The sequence below is a fragment of the Nicotiana tabacum genome, chromosome 7 (genome assembly GCF_000715075.1).
Source record: "Nicotiana tabacum cultivar K326 chromosome 7, ASM71507v2, whole genome shotgun sequence".
Taxonomy (NCBI): Eukaryota; Viridiplantae; Streptophyta; class Magnoliopsida; order Solanales; family Solanaceae; genus Nicotiana; species Nicotiana tabacum.
The window spans coordinates 53409752-53429440 of NC_134086.1; the positions used below are offsets into that span (position 1 = coordinate 53409752).

Sequence of the window (19689 nt, forward strand, 5' to 3'; positions counted from 1 at the left end):
TGCCATGCCAAAAAGCCTGCCTTCCAAGGAGGAGTGTATCAAAAGTCAAAACTCAAAATCTGAACAAAACTCCATTAACCTTCAACCCTTTTCTTCTGTTGAACAAAGAGTGATGACAGAGTAATGTAAATGGAAGTATCTATGGATTGCAGCCTTTGGGACAGTGTTTTGGAGCTAACTAAGGTATCCCAAGAAAAGGGTGGTGATCCATTGGTTTGGGCAATACAAGTTTCTTCATGTCTGAGTTCAGCAGGGGTATCTTTGCCTTCTCTTGAATTAGCCAATTTCTTGGTATCTCACATTTGTTGGGAAAACAATTTGCCTATAGTGTGGAAATTTTTGGAGAAGGCCTTGGTCCTCAAGATTGTGTCTCCCATCATTGTTTTCCCTCTTCTTTCCAGCAGGTATTTATTTGTTTTTCTGTTTTTCTGGTTTCCAATTTGTTATGCATTTTTATCTTACTTGTCCTTGTTCTTTGAAAGATTGAATCTTTACCTTGGGTTATTTTGTTGAAGAATGTATTGTTGTAACAAATGTGAATATGAGTTCAAAAGAGTGTGCGTGTGTGTGTCTTAGTGTGCTGTGTCTTGTTCTTCATACTGCATTTATGTCTTACTTGCGTTTGTTCTTTGAAAGATTGAATCTTTATTTTACTTGGGTTGTTTTGTTGAAGAATGTATTGTTGCAACAAATGTGCATATGAGATCAAAAGTGTGTGTGTGTGTGTTCTCAGTGTGCTGTGTGTTGTATCTTGTTCTTTGAAAGATTGGATCTTTATGACTCTCTTTATTGTCCAGAGAAAAATAATCTGAAAGTTCGTGGTATATCCCTTGAGAAGCCGTGGTAGGCTTTTCCGAGGTGCATTAACAATAACTATGTGCAACCTTGCAAACCACCTTTCTGCTCTGAGTCACATGAGCTGGAACGAATACTTATGCAGATTTTAATGGACATTGTGCAATAATTTTCTTTTACTTGTGCAGGTGCTTAGGTTCCAACTTTCTTGTTTTAATCTTTCATCTTTTTGTATTGTCTTTACATGTAACTTAGAAACAAATTCTGGCCCTTTATGTGTTCTTTTGATGTTTTGCTGGCATTGTGGAATACTTGTCAACCCACTTTTCGTAGTATCTTCATCATAATCCTGTTTATTGTTTTCTGTTTTTGTTTTTATGTGTGAGTAGCTTTATTTTTACCTTCACTTAATTTTTACAGGGTAATCCAAAATCGGCGCTCGAGGCCGGCTGCATTTAGGCTCTACATGGAACTCCTCAGAAGACATATTTTTACTCTTAAAATCCATGTAAACATGCAAAGCTATAAGAAGTGAGTGGAATTTCCCTTTGTACTTTTCATCTGTTAATGGATCTTTCTGTCACATTCTTCTTTAGTATGAGTATCTCCCAGAAACCGAGGGCTCCTGTGCTCCATATTGCACCCACTACTTTGGGAGTTTTTGGCTTGCTAAGCTAAAGAAGCAATGTTTACTTAAGGGGAAATACTAGACAAGTTACTTAGTTTAAGGCATGACAGATGATGTATGAAATACTTCTCATATATATCATTAAAGCTAGACAATTTTTATTGTAGAGATTAAGGATATTTCAAGAGTAGAGGAAAGAATGATCGTTGGTTTTTAAAATTGTAGATTAACCAAACTGTATTTGCTTACATTTCACATTTAGATGGTATGTATATCGGCGAATATTGAATCTTGGGTGTGTCAAGTGTTTAGGTTTGTGGTGACTCTGAACTTGACTTTTCTCGTAGAACCCTTTCGTATTATCTTCTCCCGCCATTAGTTCCATCCTAGGTAATGCATGCATTCCACAATCTATCCATTATGTTGACCTGGCTCGTATCTTTTTGGGCAAATTAATGTTCTATATGCAGGATTGTGAGTTTCTTGAATAGCGTCCTCTATTTGACTGAGATTTTTGGCATGCACGCTGATGAGCCTGGTGTTCTTGTTGTTGAGATTATCTTTTCAATTGTTTGGCAATTACTCGATGCATCATTGGACGATGAAGGGTTGCTCCAACTTACTCCAGAAAAGAAATCTAGATGGCCAACTAAGCCTGAAGATATGGAGATAGATGGCTGCATTACTGATATGGAGAGAAATGAACACAAAGAACGGTTGAAGAATTTAAATACTCTTCTGGCTATTGAGTTGATAGCACAATTTCTACAAAATAAAGTAACTGCCAGGATTCTTTACTTGGCTTGCCAAAACATGTGAGAACTTTTTCCCTTCACAATCTCTTTCCAAACTCTATGCATTGTTTCAAGTGTTTTTTGATGTTTGTCTATGCTGAAAAGACTAACGGTTTACTTTTAGCTTTGCATGTCAAGTTACAAGCTTTGTGATTTAACATTATCTCACGTAGTTTTAGATGCACTTACATTGAAAATAATGAAATCAATAGTACCTTAATGTAACTGCCACATGTTTAACCTTTGTGTCTCCTTAATGATAGTTTCACATCATATGTACCTTGACTACTCGAGCTTCATTTTGATACTTTATATATATATATATATATATATATATATATATATATATATATATATATATATATATATATATATATATATATATATATATATATATATATATACACACACACACACACACTTTCTGAAATTTTACTCTCATTGGAAATATCCAATTAATATTGTACCAAAACCTGTCAGGCCCATACATTGGGGAGCTTTTGTTCAGCGTATACAACTACTAGCTGGAAATTCATCAGCATTGCAAAGTTCAAGCGTTATATCACCCGAGGCACTTCTTCAGCTGGCATCAGATGCTCACAATTTAATCAAAACAAATTCCTTACAAGAACGTTATGTCAGAAGCACTTTACGATCTCTAGCTACTTGTGCTGGTCTTTGTTTTGGGAGTAGCCGTTCTTCCCTTTGGCTTCCTCTAGATCTCTTCCTGGAAGATGCAATGGATGGTTCACAAGTTAATGCTACAAGCGCTATTGAAATTATTACTGGTGCGATTACTTTTTCTGTCACATTTTCTGTGTCAATAAAGAAAACTGTAATAATTATTTGATGTGGCTAATAGAATCAGGTGCTTTACTTCTGCAGACTTAGTCAAGTCCCTACAAGCAATCAATGCTACAACTTGGCATGAGACATTTTTAGGACTTTGGATGGCAGCTCTACGACTTGTTCAAAGGGTTAGAAAAATCTTTTGATTACTTTGTGCTTAATGTACTCATGTTTACCTTCTCCAACTTAATTTCCAAACCTTAAGTTAATGGGCTTCAAAGTAGTGCATTAGTGCCCTTATATTTGTCTTGTATGATTCGTGTGATAAATGCATAATATTTTCATCTTTATCTTGGAAGGATAATATTTAAGTTTGTATGATGGAGCTGCAACATAGCTTAATAAAGCTATTTGGTAGAGAAAGACAAGAGAGTTGTAGAAATTAATTTAGGCACTTGATTACCAAAGCTTGTCTTAGGACATAAGATATATCTTTTTCATTTTCTCTCAGTTCTGAATTTCCCCAGAACAAAAGAATATGTTTTCAAGTGTTACCTTAACAGTTTTATTATTATCATTATTGGTTTTTTTTGGATAAGTCAAGTGTTGCTTAAACAGATGCAGTATGCAAGTCTGAGGTGAGGGAAATATGATGCTACATCCATGAGCACACAATTCTTTTCATTCAAAAGTTGACCAAGATATTAAGATGATACGGTTTATTTCATTAGTAGTGCTAAATCTTTTTATTTGTATTTTGACAAATCTTGTTTTCAATTGTCTTAGGAGAGGGATCCAATTGAGGGCCCTATGCCTCGCCTGGATACTCGCTTGTGCATGTTGTTCTCTATCATAACACTTGTCGTTGCCGATCTTATTGAGGAAGAGGAAAGTGAAGCATGTGATGAAATTGAATCCAGCATAGACAGGCACATGAAAAATCAGGTTGCAGGCACACGTCGTAGGGATATAGTCTCTTGTTTACAGAGTCTGGGCGATTATCAAAGTCTGCTAACGCCGCCTCAGGCAATCACTACTGCAGCCAACCAGGCTGCTGCTAAAGCAATGATGTTTAGATCAGGCATCAATAGCAACAGTTCATACTTTGAGTGCATCAACATGAAGGATTTGCCAATCAACTGTTGTAAGTACTCTCTTTTTACATAACCAAACAGAACTTGAAGGTTTATGAAACCACCAGTGTTAAACCCTTTGTTTTACTGCTGTTAACTCTAACAGAGACTAAGAGAGGTGGAATCGACGGGTTCACTGGGTTTCTAACTATAGGCTTGGGAAATACTTTGGTTTTTCTAAATTCTATGCGGGTTTTAGGCTCTAGTGAACAGTATATGTCAATAGTGTGAGGAAAAATAAGCTTTGAGATATAGGTATAACTCAAAGTAATTGCATATATACGCTGATAATTTTAAATCTACTTACTGATTTTCTCTCTCTATTTTCTTGAGCTCTCAGGCACACTCCCCGAGGAGCCTGAGAACAAGGAATCTTGAGGATCCATAAACACCATGAGCATGCTCACTCAATTCCGACCAACCCTCTGAAAACAGTTCCGACAAACAGCCTCTCACGCGCCGCCACGCGCGGCACTTTCCGGCGAGCCAAACGCCACGCGCCGGCGCGTGAGCTCAATCCCGGCCACTTTTCAAAATTTTTGTTTTGGACAGCATGATCGTTGGGAAATTCCGAGCACACCCATACAACTTTTTCTGAATTTCGACAACTTTTAGTTTTTCCGGTGGCGGGGAATCTCTCTCTGTCCAGAATTCTGGTTTTTCTGTCCTTTTTTTTCAAGCTCTATAGCTCACGGTGATAACGTCCAAACAACCCCTAAAATTCCATAACCTGAGCAGCTGTTTAGTACAATATGGGAGACAACAGGATATACTTCAACGCAGGATTCAAATCTTTTGACATCACCAGATGGAACTCCAACAAAGATACTTGGTTTGAATGGGTGGAGAGAAGCCGCAACATGATGAGAAGATCATCCATGGGTAGTAAGGCAATGGAATGGATATGCTTTGCACTTAAAGAAGCGTCGACTGATCAAAACAATCGAGTGATGAGATGGAAGTACAAGGAGCAAATGACAGAACATTTCTGTACTAGGAAATTTAACGCACATGGAAGATATATGAGTATTCTGTCACTGAAGAGAGAAGGGAGGTCAGTGATTATAATCCCAGAGTTAACTTTGAATTCTGGCTGGAAAGACATAGCAGCTAAGATAGAGAGATTCATATCCACCAAGTTGAATCCCATAGTACCACCCAGAAATACTGTGGAAAATTTCTCTTATGCCCAAGCAGTTAAGGAGAGTAAATGGCAATCCAATACTCTTCGAGAGGCAAGGGTCAGCACGAACAATGGCGATATCACTGTTTTGGAACCTACTGGAGGAGAGGACACATGCCTACTAAAAAGATGCATTATCGGGTCTTTAGGGAAAGAAATCAATGAGAGACCCACTTTAGCAGATATAAGGCGATGGGCTAGTGCTTCATGGAACAAAGCATCCGGAGTAAACATATATGAAATGACAGGAAACATGTTTCTTTTTGAGTTTCCAAACAGATTCATGGCAGAGCAGATTGTGCAAGGAGAATGGAGATGGAAAAAATACAAGCTTCATCTGGATTGGTGGAATCATACAGCTGGTTGCATTCCAAACTCACAAATTGAGGAAACATGCTGGATTAGAGCCATGGGGATTCCTTTACATCTATGGTCACAAAAGATCTTCAAAGAAATAGGAGATCTCTGTGGGGGTTGGTTAGCTACAGAAGAAGAAACTGATCTCAAAAACCATCTTAAGTGGGCGAGAATCAAAATTGTTGGTGATGGCAGAAAGACTCCCAATGAGGTGGGGATTGAAAAAGATGGTACCAAATTCTTCATCCCAATCTGGGTTGAAAGAAACACACGGTATGAGCTAAACACTGGTAAAGGAAAAGCAAGTGGACAATTTACACAAGGTTCAACTTCGATGAATCAAAGCAGTAAAGTGTCAAAAGTCAAGCTGAGATCCTATGGCCCCGATATGGCTGCACAAGTCATTTTTAATGACCTCTCGTGTGAGATCTCTGATGATACTGGGCTGAAGCCTTATATCGAGGAAATGGGAGGCCATTCTCAATCGGGGGCAAAAGAGTCACCTCCAGGGGATCAAACCTTTAATGTGAATCGTGAAAGTATGCAAAAGGAAACAATTACCAGTTGCAGTCAGCCAGAAGGTGGAGTAGATTTAGCAAGATTGGAACAGAAGGAAGGGGAACAAAGCATAAACTCAAAGATGGGGAATGATCACGTGGGAAGTACTTTGGAACATCTAAAGCAATTTAGCCCTATTCAAGAGTGGGAAATTGAGGAGGTGAATCCTTTAGCAGTTCAGCAACACAATCCATTATTGGATAAAGACATGGATGCAACAATATGGGTCCATCAAAATATGATCAAATTGGGGAAAATGTTTGGAGTAGATTTCCAAGGACATGAAGAAGAAGCACTGGAATTGTTAATGCAAATTGACAGCTGCAGACAGGTTAGAAGGGTGGAGACAGAGTTGGAGGTGAAGAAACAAAGATTCAAAGGATCACTGGAATTAAAAGGTTTGACTTCTTTCGATGTCAAATTCAAGAGTGACGGGAAAAGGAGTAGGGGAAGAGATCTATCAATTATTTCTATATGAGGATCAAAGTAATTTCCTGGAATGTAAGGGGTCTAAATGATAAGAAGAAAAGGGAGATAATAAAAAGTCAAGTGCAGAATTGGAGGGCAGACATTATTTGCATGCAAGAAACAAAAGTCGAGGGGGATATCGAGGAAATAGTCAGGCAAATATGGGGTGGTAGATGGGTTAGGTATGCAAGTTTAGAAGCTAGCGGCACGAGAGGGGGGATTTTGATGTTATGGGATTGCAGAGTATGGAAAGGGGAGGTGTTACAGACTGGTGCATACACTTTGACGTGCAAGTTTGACGCTCTTCTACAGAATTTTCAATGTCACATAACAGGAGTGTATGCTCCAAATTGTAGAATAGAAAGGAAAAAAGTATGGAATGAAATTGGTGCAGTGAGGGGATTGATGGAAGGTCCTTGGGCGGTTTGTGGCGATTTTAACGTTACAAGGTACCCTTCTGAAAAACGGGAATGCTCAAGGAGGTCCAGAGCGATGGTGGAGTTTTCGGATTTTATAGAAGATATGGAGCTGATAGATCTTCGACTTGAAGGAGGAAACTATACTTGGTTCAAAGGGGACAATCATACAGCGGCTTCAAGAATTGATAGATTTCTCATTTCAGAAGAATGGGATGTAAGGTTCAGAAACATCAAGCAAACTATCCAACAAAGGCTGATTTCGGACCATTCACCTGTGGCTCTAGACTGCGGTGCGTGGGAACAAGCTAAATCATACTTTAAGTTTGAAAATTGGTGGCTGAATGTGGAAGGTTTTGAGGACAGAATTAGAGAGTGGTGGGGATCTTTTGAATTCTCAGGAAAACCTGATTACATTTTAGCTTGCAAGTTAAAAGCTCTCAAGGGCAAGCTAAAAGGTTGGAGCAGAAGTTACGAAGGCAATTTGGGACTGCAGAAATCAAAATTGCTAAGTCAACTAGCAGATTTTGAGACAACGCAACAACTAAGAGCGTTGACAGAGGAGGAATCAGTCAGGAAAGCAGCCACTCTAATGGAGATTGAGGTGCAACTCAAGAATGAAGAATTTGCATGGAGACAAAAATCAAGAGCTTTGTGGCTCAAAGAAGGGGATAGGAATACAAAATTTTTCCATCGGACTGCAAATGCACGCAAGAGAAACAACAACATTGACCAAATAATGATTCGACATGAAGTAATTGAGGATCCAGAAAGAATAGAGAACGAGATTATTGATTTCTACAAGGAGCTATACACAGAACCTGAACAGTGGAGACCAACAGTCAATTTCGAAAATAGTCCAAGCATTTCTGAATCGGAAAGGGAGTCTTTACAGAGTAACTTTGAGGAACAAGAAGTGCTGAGCAGTTTGAAGATGTGTGCAAGTGACAAGGCTCCAGGTCCAGATGGATACACAATGAGTTTTTTCAGAAAGTGTTGGGACATTTTGAAGGAAGATATCATGGCGGCTTTTAACAGCTTCCATTCACAGGAGATGTTCGAGAAAAGCTTCAATGCAACATATATAGCATTGATTCCAAAGAAGACAGGTGCGAAAGAATTGAGAGATTTCAGACCGATCAGTCTGATAGGGAGCTTCTACAAACTGCTCTCAAAAGTCTTAACTGAAAGACTTAAGAGGGTGGTTGGGAAACTTGTTGATGCTCAACAAATGGCGTTCATCAAAGGAAGACAAATAATTGATGCAGTCATGATTGCCAATGAAGCTGTGGATTCAAGAATAAAAAAGAAAGAACCTGGAATCTTATGCAAATTGGATATCGAGAAGGCCTATGATCATGTGACTGGAGATTCCTACTAAGAATGTTAGAACAAATGGGTTTTGGGCAAAAATGGATTAGATGGATGAAATTTTGCATATCTACTGAGAAATTCTCCATTCTTATAAATGGAAGTCCTAAAGGTTATTTTCACTCACACAGAGGTCTCAGACAAGGTGATCCTTTATCTCCATTTCTATTCATCATAGCCATGGAAGGATTGAACAACATGATCAAAACGGCTAAAGTCAGTGGATGGGTTAAAGGCTTTGAGGTAAATAGGAGTGGGGCTAATAATCTAGAGATCACACATCTCCAATATGCTGATGATACTCTAGTCTTCTGTGATGCTGGAAAAGACCAACTTAGATTCTTAAGGATCATTTTGGTTTTATTTGAAGGAGTATCAGGTTTACACATTAACTGGAGAAAGAGCAATATTTTTCCCATTAATGAAGTTAATAACATGGGGCAACTGACTCAGATATTGGGAGGAGAAGTTGGGTCCCTACCAACTGTTTACCTTGGGATGCCTCTTGGTGCAAGATCCAAATCAAAAGAAATCTGGAATTCAGTCATAGAAAAGTGTGAGAGGAAGTTGTCAAGATGGAAATCGCAGTACCTATCATTGGGGGGTAGGCTAGTTCTAATCAACTCAGTATTAGACTCTCTACCTACTTACATGATGTCTTTGTTCCCAATTCCAGCAGCCATTTTACAGAGATTGGACAAACTCCGAAGAACATTCCTCTGGCAAGGCAATAAGGAGAAAAAGGTCTTCCATTTAGTCAAGTGGAAGACACTAACAATGGATAAAAAACAAGGTGGATTAGGGATAAGGAATTTGAAGAACCAAAGCAAGGCTCTTAGAATTAAATGGTTATGGAAGTACTCTAAAGAACCCCAATCTTTATGGGCCAAAGTGATCAAAGCAAAGTATGGTGAAGAAAACAACTGGGTGTCAAAAAAAGTCAGTACATCATATGGAGTAAGTGTGTGGAAATCCATCAGAGAACTTTGGCCAATAATGAAGAATCACTCCTCTATAAGAGTGAACAACGGAAGGAACACATCTTTTTGGAATGATAACTGGCTAGGAATGGGAAGCTTAAAGGAAAGATACCCAGATATGTTCGGTTTAGCACAAAACCAGCATAAGACAGTCGCTGATATGAGGAGTTGTCAAGGATGGGAAATAGCTCTAAGAAGACAGCTGAATGACTGGGAGATAACAAGATTAACTGATCTCTACAAAGAGCTGGAAGCATTCACAGGACTACAGGAAGGTTTGGATTCAATATGGTGGAAGAGGCACAACAAAGGGATTTACCGTGTGAAGGATGCATATAAGATTTTGAATCATGATAATCAACAGGTAGACACATGGCCTTGGAAACATATATGGAAAACAAAGATTCCATACAAGGTAGCCTGCTTCACTTGGCTACTAGCAAAGGAGGCGGTTTTAACCCAGGATAATCTCATAAAAAGGGGAATTTCTCTGTGTTCAAGATGTTTTCTGTGTGGGGAAAATGCAGAAACTGTCAACCATTTGTTTCTACACTGCAAGATTACAGACCAACTATGGAAAATCTTTATTAGTCTTAGGGGTATTTCTTGGTCAATGCCATACAGGATTAAAGATGTCATTTATAGCTGGGAGGAAGCTGGAGCTGAAGCAACGAGCAGAGATAGATGGAGGACTGTTCCGGCATGTATTTGGTGGACAGTCTGGAGGGAAAGGAATACTAGATGTTTTGAAGACAGAAGCAATTCACTGCAGAAGATCAAACTCAATTGTATTCTTCTATTTTGTTTTTGGTGCAAACAGATGTACACAGAAGATACATTGACAATCATAGACATACTAGGATCCTGCTAGGTCTCAAATTAGAATATCTATAAATTCTCTCTATGTAAATTTGGTTTTCAGTGCAACCTATGTACTGATTTTTATTATATATACAATAGTTACCAATTCAAAAAAAAACATCAGGAAGGAATATATACGAGTAGTCTAGAAGCAAGAGGAATGTTAAATATTTGGCAAGAACATAGATTATGCTATGCATCATTATACAGAACAAATGTTGTTGCAAATATATGGCATGTATATGAAAATATAAAATATATATTGTTTGTGTATGTATATCTGTGACCAAGAATTGGTGGTAGATTTATGATGATCAGAGTCTAAGTATCCTTGACATGTGGCCTATATGAGTATGCTTTACAAGTAGGCACAAATTAAGGCAGATTTGCTTTTTGATACCTATTTTGTACCACCGGTTGTGCCTGTTATCATGTGCCTATAAATGTACACTCATTTTCTACTGATGTTGTGAAAGTTATTGATGGTTTGGTAGAAGATTTACACTTTTCAATGCTGTTTATCCAAGAGAAAGTCTGTTAAATGTACAAGAATAAGCATTTTAAACATTTTTTTGGTGATTGTTTAAACCTTATTTAATAGATCAATTTGCTGAAAAATTTACCATCTGATCTTGTTTCCATTCCTGACAAGATGCCTAACAATGCTCACTTTCTTGTAAGCTTCATTGTAATGTGGTTATATATTAGAAGATGTTATTATTGTATGTGGCTAGAACTCACGCATATGAGAAAATGACACCAGTGAAATGGACATTATGGTGGTCCAACATTTCTTGCAGATTTTGTTTTTTATTTTTATTATGCTATTGCTTTCTGAACAACGTATGAACTTTGCTCTTGCAGCTGGTAACCTGTATCATTTGATAGTTGAGGCATGCATTGCCAGAAATCTGCTGGACACTTCTGCTTATTTCTGGCCCGGCTACGTGAATGGACGCATGAACCAGTTACCGCACAGTATGCCAACTCAAGTGCCTGGTTGGTCATCATTTATGAAGGGAGCCCCATTGACTCAAGCAATGATTAATGCTTTGGTTTCTGCTCCTGCTTCAAGGTATGCCTAGGTTAGCTTTACGTTGATACTTTAGTTACCTAAAAATGTTTAAAGTTCAATGATTAATTAAGGAAAAACCAAGTTCATGCTGTAACTAATCTGAGTGTCGAATCTGTGTAACAATTGAAGCTTGCAATACTGAAGCAACAATTGGCTGTGCATATTATGGAAACGGACGATGGTAGAGTTATCTATAGTTGTCCTCTTATCCTAGGCAAATGACTCCTAAGTTGAGAATGACAGATAGTTGTCATAATTTGTAGTTTTCCTTGATTGTAGCCTGGTCTTCAGTTGCTTTTTTTCTTTCCTGAAGCCAGGTATATCAGATGCTCTTTTTTATTGATTTAGCCAAGAGTAAAGCAACTTAATTTAAGCTCGTGGATTTAATGGAAGTTTAGCAGAGATGGAGAAGATTTTCGAGATGGCGGTCAAAGGAGCAGACGATGAGAAGATAGCTGCTGCCACCATTCTTTGTGGAGCCTCACTAATTCATGGTTGGAATATCCAGGTAACAAGAAAATAATTTATTTCAGCACATCTGTAGCTCTATAAGAGAAAGAAAATTTTTAGTTTATGTTGTGGATGCATGTGCCAAATGGTTCATGTGTCAAGCCTAAGTGATCACATTATGGTCCTGTTACCCATTAAGTATTATTAAATCATTCATGCAGACAGATAATGTGATCCTTCCTTTTGGTTACGATCATGCAGGAACATACTGTTAATTTCATAACCAGGTTATTGTCTCCTCCAGTTCCTACTGACTACTCTGGTAAAGATAGCCATTTGATAGGCTATGCCCCAACGTTAAATGTCTTACTCGTTGGAATAGCACCAGTGGACTGTGTTCAGATTTTCTCCCTTCACGGCATGGTATATTTGTTAAGCTTCATATTTTTTCTTATATAAGATGAAAATACAGTTTCTATGTGTTGATGGTCCTTGCATGTTGGTTACACTACTAAGGAATTTATTGGTTCTACTAATATCCAGACCTAACTTATTGTTTAGAATTTATTATTCATTTAAGGGCTGCTAGAGATGCAAAAGAACTAAGTTATCTTAAACAAAGGGCCTGCGTCTCAGTTGTGGGCGCCTTTTTTGAACTTTATTATTTTCAGCTGGGAAACAAAGTCCATAGTCTCAGCTCGTTGTGTGTAGAAGTTGAGTTTTTTCTCCATGATAGATCACTTGCTTGATTGGTTACTTTTTCCTTTCTTATCCAAGATAAGATTGAGTATCATGCTGACATTGTACAGTATGACATGTATAAGAGGCCTTAAAACTTGTGGACTACACCCGTGACTATGTTCGTTTTGAAACTTGAAACATAATAAGCATGACACTTCCATTAGGTTCCGCTAAATGCTGTTAAAATTTGCTAACTTTGAGAAAAATTTAACGAGGAGGAAGTGGAAAACATAAAAGTTTTCAGAAGAGAACATTTTAGCTTTCTCTTCTCAACAGATTCTTGAAGCCAAAAAACGAATAACCAAATCTGAATCTTACTTAACAAAGACATGAAAGAACTTAAAGATTTATTCAATTTTTCTTTTGACAGTCAAGTTGTATTCAGGTAACTGTGGAAAGTAAGAGTTGTAGCAGCATCCTACTCTATCCTTAAAACGTTTAAGATGCCCTTAAATACCTCCCGGTCAGATGGGAGAACTCATTTTCTCTACATTTTTACTTAAATGAGAGAGTGAGGCATGAATAATTTCAGAGTTCTGCATGCTTACATAAACTTCAAGGTACTGATTTCTATTTTTGCAGGTCCCGCAACTTGCTGCTTCATTAATGACAATTTGTGAGGTATTTGGTTCATGTGCTCCTAATATCTCATGGACGCTGACAACAGGAGAGGACATCTCAGTGCATGCTGTGTTCTCAAATGCCTTTGCTCTACTACTAAAGTTATGGAGGTTCAACCATCCACCTATTGAATATAGAGTCGGAGATGTGCCCCCTGTGGGATGCCAACTAACTCCTGAATACCTCCTACTAATGAGGAATTCCCATCTTGTGTCTTCCGGAGACATGCTAAAGGATCCAAATAGAAGGAGGCTTGCAGCTGTTGCAAGTTCATCTTCTCCTAATCCTATATTTGTGGACTCATTTCCAAAATTGAGAGTTTGGTATAGGCAACATTTGGCATGTATAGCTTCAACTTTGTCGGGTCTTGTAAATGGGACTCTTGTCTGTCAAACTGTTGATCTTTTACTCAATATGATGTTCAAAAAGATTAACGGGGGAAGTCAGAGTTTGATCTCCATAACATCTGGAAGTAGCAGTTCTTCTGGAACTGGAAGTGAGGATACTTCTCCAAGGCCTAAGTTACCTGCTTGGGACATCCTCGAAGCCGTTCCTTTCGTGGTTGATGCTGCTCTCACAGCATGTGCTCATGGAAGACTTTCTCCCCGAGAACTGTGCACAGGTTTGTCAATGAATGTGACAAATGACTCTTTTCCTTTCAACCTAAGTATCCACAACTTCAAGATCATCCACTTGCAAATCTCTGAGTAAACTAATTAGCAATTAAAACTAGTTCGCACTTTGCAGGTTGCAGCATACATTCTTTGGAATTTGATTTTAGTTGCTTCCTTATAAATAAGTATATCTTTGATGTGTTAAAGCATAATTTTAAGGGGGAGGAGGTTTAGGAATTTCAAGCACTTTGACAATGCCTTTAGTTCTCATCGAGGGTTTAAAATTATGGTTCTATGTTATCAAATAGTTCCATTTCTCAATTTCAGGACTTAAAGATTTGGCTGATTTTCTTCCTGCATCGCTAGCAACCATTGTAAGCTACTTCTCAGCTGAGGTCACTCGTGGTGTTTGGAAACCAGTTTTTATGAATGGCACTGATTGGCCAAGTCCTGCTGCTAATCTCTCCAATGTTGAGGAACAGATCAAGAAAATTCTAGCAGCCACTGGTGTAGATGTCCCAAGCCTTGCTGCAGGTTTTTCCCCATTACTGAGAGTGATTAAGAATGTCATTATCTATATTGTGTCAAGCCACATATGTTGCTTCACTTCTTCTGAACCACATGTAGACTTGAGTCTGAAGCTAGCTTCCTCCATTCCAAGACGAATGACACAATTACTATTTTGGGAAGTCGTACTATTTTCTTTTTCTTCAATTTTTCTAACCTTTTTATAGTTGTTGTAACTATAAAAAAATGTTATTTCTAGTTAAATAGTTTTTAATATGTATATGTTATTTCAAAAAGATTAAGACATCGATGTCTGAATTTGCGCTGAAAATCCCCTAGCACTCCAAATGCTGACATTCTTTTTGGAAGTAAGGGAGTATCTAAAATAAGAGCGGCAAAAGATTCATGAAAAACATTTTTAAAATAACAGACCTTTATGTGTCATTTCCTTCTTGGGAAACCTATGGTTATTTATATTTGATTGTGTAAGAACTGAAATCATCTGTGGTTTCTAGGCATGATGAGAATCTTTTCTTCAACTTTTTGTACTTGATCATTGATTCCAATTTTTTTCTTCCCCAGGCGGCAGCTCGCCGGCAATCCTTCCACTTCCATTGGCTGCATTTGTCAGCCTTACTATAACGTATAAACTCGATAAAGCGTCCCAGCGTTTTCTCAATCTGGCAGGCCCCGCTCTGGAGTCACTTGCAGCTGGCTGCCCTTGGCCATGCATGCCAATTGTGGCTTCTTTGTGGACCCAGAAGGCAAAACGGTGGAGTGACTTCCTTGTGTTTTCTGCATCTCGAACTGTCTTTCTCAACAACAACCATGCAGTCATTCAGCTTCTCAAAAGTTGCTTCATGACCACCCTTGGTTTGAACTCTTCCTCCATATCAAGCAATGGTGGTATTGGTGCACTTCTTGGACACGGATTTGGATCACATTTCTATGGTGGTATTTCTCCGGTTGCCCCAGGTATTCTGTATCTACGAGTTTACAGATCCATCAGAGACATCATGTTCTTGAGAGAAGAGATTGTTTCTCTTCTGATACAATCTATAAGTGATATAGCACACAGTGAGCTTCCAAGACAAAGGTTGGGCAAACTGAAGAAATCCAAAAATGGAAAGAAATTTGGAAATGTTTCACTTGCTAAAACAATGACAAGGGTGAAATTAGCTGCCTTGCTTGGGGCTTCTTTATTATGGTTATCTGGTGGCTCAGGGCTGGTGCAGTCATTAATAAAAGAGACTCTTCCCTCTTGGTTCTTGTCTGTTCACAGCTCCAATCAAGGAGGTGAGGGTGGTCTAGTTCCGATGCTCAAGGGGTATGCACTGGCATACTTTGCAGTACTCTGTGGAGCTTTCGCGAGTGGCGTCGACTCGTTATCCATGGCATCAAAGCGACGTCCAAAAATCATTGGGCGTCACGTGGAATTCATAGCCAGTGTCTTGGATGGCAAAATATCACTTGGTTGTGATCCAGCTACTTGGCATGCCTACGTGTCGGGATTTGTGAGCCTGATGGTTGGTTGTACACCAACTTGGGTGTTTGAAGTAGATGCTGAGTTGTTAAAGTTTTTCTTTGATAAGGAAACTATGGCATGAGGAGGACCTTGCTCTTGCTTTGCTTAGCATTGGTGGTGTTGGTACAATGGGATCAGCTGCAGAATTGATCATGGAGGTTTCATCATAGTATTTCTTCTTACCATAAGAAATTTTGTAGGTAGATTGTTATTGGTAGTTTAAACTTAGTGTTCAACCAAGGAACCTTGTGTACAGTTTAAAGGTGTAACCCTACTTTATGTGCTTTTTAGGCTGTTTGTTGATGGGAGGGAAATCATGTACATTTGGTGTGAAAATATATCTTTTAGGTTCGAATTACTAAAGATTATCTCTATGTGATAAACAAGATTGAACCAACTTTTGTCTTTTGAGGTGATATTGAAGGCACAGGATCCTCTATTACACTGCTACTCTTTAGTTGCAGGTTATGCCTATGGTTTCCAAACCTTTTACGTTTAGTAACACAAGGTAGCTGGACATTATAAAAGAAACTGAAGAAAACACAGCAGTTTGATTTAAATATTTTCTTGGCAACTGCAATGTACAATGTATTGGTCAAGATATCAACCAACTAATCAATCAATTATTCCTCTCTCTTTTTCTTTGATAAGGAAACTATGGCATGAGGAGGACCTTGCTCTTGCTTTGCTTAGCATTGGTGGTGTTGGTACAATGGGATCAGCTGCAGAATTGATCATGGAGGTTTCATCATAGTATTTCTTCTTACCATAAGAAATTTTGTAGGTAGATTGTTATTGGTAGTTTAAACTTAGTGTTCAACCAAGGAACCTTGTGTACAGTTTAAAGGTGTAACCCTACTTTATGTGCTTTTTAGGCTGTTTGTTGATGGGAGGGAAATCATGTACATTTGGTGCGAAAATATATCTTTTAGGTTCGAATTACTAAAGATTATCTCTATGTGATAAACAAGATTGAACCAACTTTTGTCTTTTGAGGTGATATTGAAGGCACAGGATCCTCTATTACACTGCTACTCTTTAGTTGCAGGTTATGCCTATGGTTTCCAAACCTTTTACGTTTAGTAACACAAGGTAGCTGGACATTATAAAAGAAACTGAAGAAAACACAGCAGTTTGATTTAAATATTTTCTTGGCAACTGCAATGTACAATGTATTGGTCAAGATATCAACCAACTAATCAATCAATTATTCCTCTCTCTTTTTCTTTGATAAGGAAACTATGCCTCAATCAATCAGTTAGGGATGACATTGGCCAAGATAGACTAGATGCTGATATTAACTCTGTATTCGGATACTCAAAAAAATAGGTGAACTCTTCTCTTGGCAGACCAGTGCCAAAAAGAGTTTTTGCTGCAGCAACAGCTAACAAAATTGATTTATCGTACAACGCCACTATATGCAGTTGACCTTGTCAATCCTCGACTTCGCATAGCTTGCCTTACTAGAAATGCATCATCCCATTTGCCGGCATCTGCATAAATGTTAGACAGAAGGACCCTACTAGGACCATGAGATGGCTCCACTCTTGCAAGGTTCTCTGCAGCCCTTTCTCCTATTTCTGTGTTACCATGAGTTCTACAAGCCGCCAACAATGTGCCCCATATGATGGTATCTGCCTCCATAGGCATGCTCCTTATTAGCTCTTCAGCTTCTTTCAACCTTCCTGCTCTGCCAAAAAGATCCACCATACAACCATAGTGCTTAACATTTGGTTTTACATTATACAACTTAGTCATGCTCTGGAAATGCTGTTCACCGGCCTCCACCAATCCGGCGTGGCAACATGCACTTAAGACTCCAATGAAGGTGATTGAATTGGGTTTAATGGTTCGCCTCCGCAAATCTGAGAAAATATCAAGAGATAAATGCACGTGCCCGTGCATTGCCAGGCCACAAATAATGGCATTCCATGGTGAGACATCAACTGCTTTCTCTCGAACTTGATTGAATACCGCCAAGGCATCATTGACATTAGCACATTTGGCATACATGTCAATCAGTGCTGCACTCAAGTTGTCATTCAAAGGGATGGAGTTTTTGCAAATATAATCATGAGCCCATCTACCTTCTTTAAATGATCCCAAAGTAGCAATAGAAGAGAGGACACTGACCATAGTTATTTCATTTGGTTTTACGCCATTAGCTAACATCTCATGAAAAAGCTCAAGAGCCAAATCAGGTTGCTCACTTTGTGAATAACCAGAAATCATGGAGCTCCACGAGAAAACATCTCTTGCAGGCATTTGATCGAATAAATGTCTCGCCTCATCAATTTTTCTATTTCTAATAAGTCCTGCAATTAGGGCATTCCAACATGCAACATGGTTCTTGTTTCCTACTTCAAACTGCAAACGAGCAAGATCAACTTCCCCGCAAGCTGCATAAAAGTGAACTATTGTTGCCTGTATAAAGTCCAAGATATCAAAACCCTTCTTCACTGCTACACCATGAAACTGCCTACCCTCATAAATAGACATCACTTGTCCACATGTTGACAGAAAGTCTACAATCATAACATCATTAGGACGCAGCCCAGTATATAGCATTTCAGAATACATTCTTACAGCCTCACTCAACCTCCCCACTTGCAAATAACCATCAATGATTGTACCCCAGGAAACCACATCTTTATCAGCAATCTGTTCAAAAACCTCTCTACTTAAATCAACTAACCCAGCCTTAGTATACCCATTCAGCATCACATTCCAGGAAACCACATTTTTTTGAGGCATCTCATTAAACAACATACTAGCATCCTTTAAACACCCACTAAGACAATACAAATGAAGCAAATTGGTGGATACGTGAACGAAATCCATAACCCCAACTTTCAACACCAACCCATGAAGCATCTTACCCGCCTCAACCCCTCCATAATGCAAATAAGCTGAGATGACATTCACCATAGTCACCTCATTTGGACCAACACCAAAGTACCTCATATCCCGAAAACCCCAAATAGCCTCACTCCAATACCCCTTCTGTACCAAACCCATTATCATAGTCGTATAAGACACACAATTTCTCTCGGGCATTTTATCAAACACCACACGAGCTTCGACCAAAAGCCCAAATTTCACATACCCACACAACATTATGTTACAAGACACTACATCTAACCTAGTACAAGTGTCAAAGATTGTCTTAGCATCAGCTACTAATCCGCATTTTACATAAAAAGTGATTAAGCTATTTAGGATGTAAATGTTGGATTCAAGGCCAGATTTTAAGACAAGGGAATGAAGTTGTTGGCCTTGTGTGATACATGAATCAGTTGAACAAGACTTGAAGGCTGAAACAAGTGAGAATTCGTAATTAGGTTTTTGTTTCTTGGTGATTTGGAGGTGGGGTTGGTGATTCAATGGGGTTTGTGAAGATGGTGTTTTTTGAGCTGACGAAGAGACCCATTTTGGAGAGGGAAAGGAGAGTGAAAATATTGGAACGAGAAGGTGAAAGGATGGCTTGTGTCTGAATCCAATGATCATCACATGATACCATGGAATACTTTCTTGGTTCCACTCAAACAAAATTTGGTGCCTTAAGGAAGGAAGGTCTCGTGGATCATTTGAAGAATTAAATACTCCATTTCAAGTTAGATAAGCTAGGTAATTTGAGAGAATATAGTTTGTCCTTACCTTGCTTCCACTTATATATTAAGCTCAGATTAGTGACAAGAGTTTGAACTTGTAAGAAAAATATTAAGCTTAAATTAGTGAGAGACTTTGAACTTGAAACTCAAATATTAATAACGTCGTGACGTACCCTCAATCCACACTTAATACTATATATTTTGGTTATTAA

At 38.6% G+C, this 19689-nt stretch overlaps 2 protein-coding genes across 2 annotated transcripts; one reads left to right on the forward strand and one right to left on the reverse strand.

Annotated features, from left to right (window-relative positions):
- The first annotated feature begins 3 nt into the window (after window positions 1-3).
- On the forward strand, window positions 4-16875 carry LOC107798182 (mediator of RNA polymerase II transcription subunit 33A-like). Its single transcript, XM_075257232.1, has 13 exons — window positions 4-404; window positions 1216-1326; window positions 1894-2238; window positions 2698-3005; window positions 3103-3194; window positions 3793-4150; window positions 11198-11408; window positions 11802-11916; window positions 12120-12281; window positions 13182-13842; window positions 14162-14368; window positions 14924-15917; window positions 16518-16875. Exons 1-13 carry the CDS (start codon window positions 130-132, stop codon window positions 16618-16620), a joined length of 3942 nt encoding a protein of 1313 aa, XP_075113333.1. The 5' UTR covers window positions 4-129; the 3' UTR covers window positions 16621-16875.
- A 110-nt stretch (window positions 16876-16985) lies between these two features.
- On the reverse strand, window positions 16986-19522 carry LOC107798390 (pentatricopeptide repeat-containing protein At5g19020, mitochondrial-like). The gene has a single exon (XM_016621367.2). The coding sequence runs from the start codon at window positions 19371-19373 to the stop codon at window positions 17265-17267; it is 2109 nt and encodes a 702-aa protein (XP_016476853.1). The 5' UTR covers window positions 19374-19522; the 3' UTR covers window positions 16986-17264.
- Window positions 19523-19689: the final 167 nt, after the last annotated feature.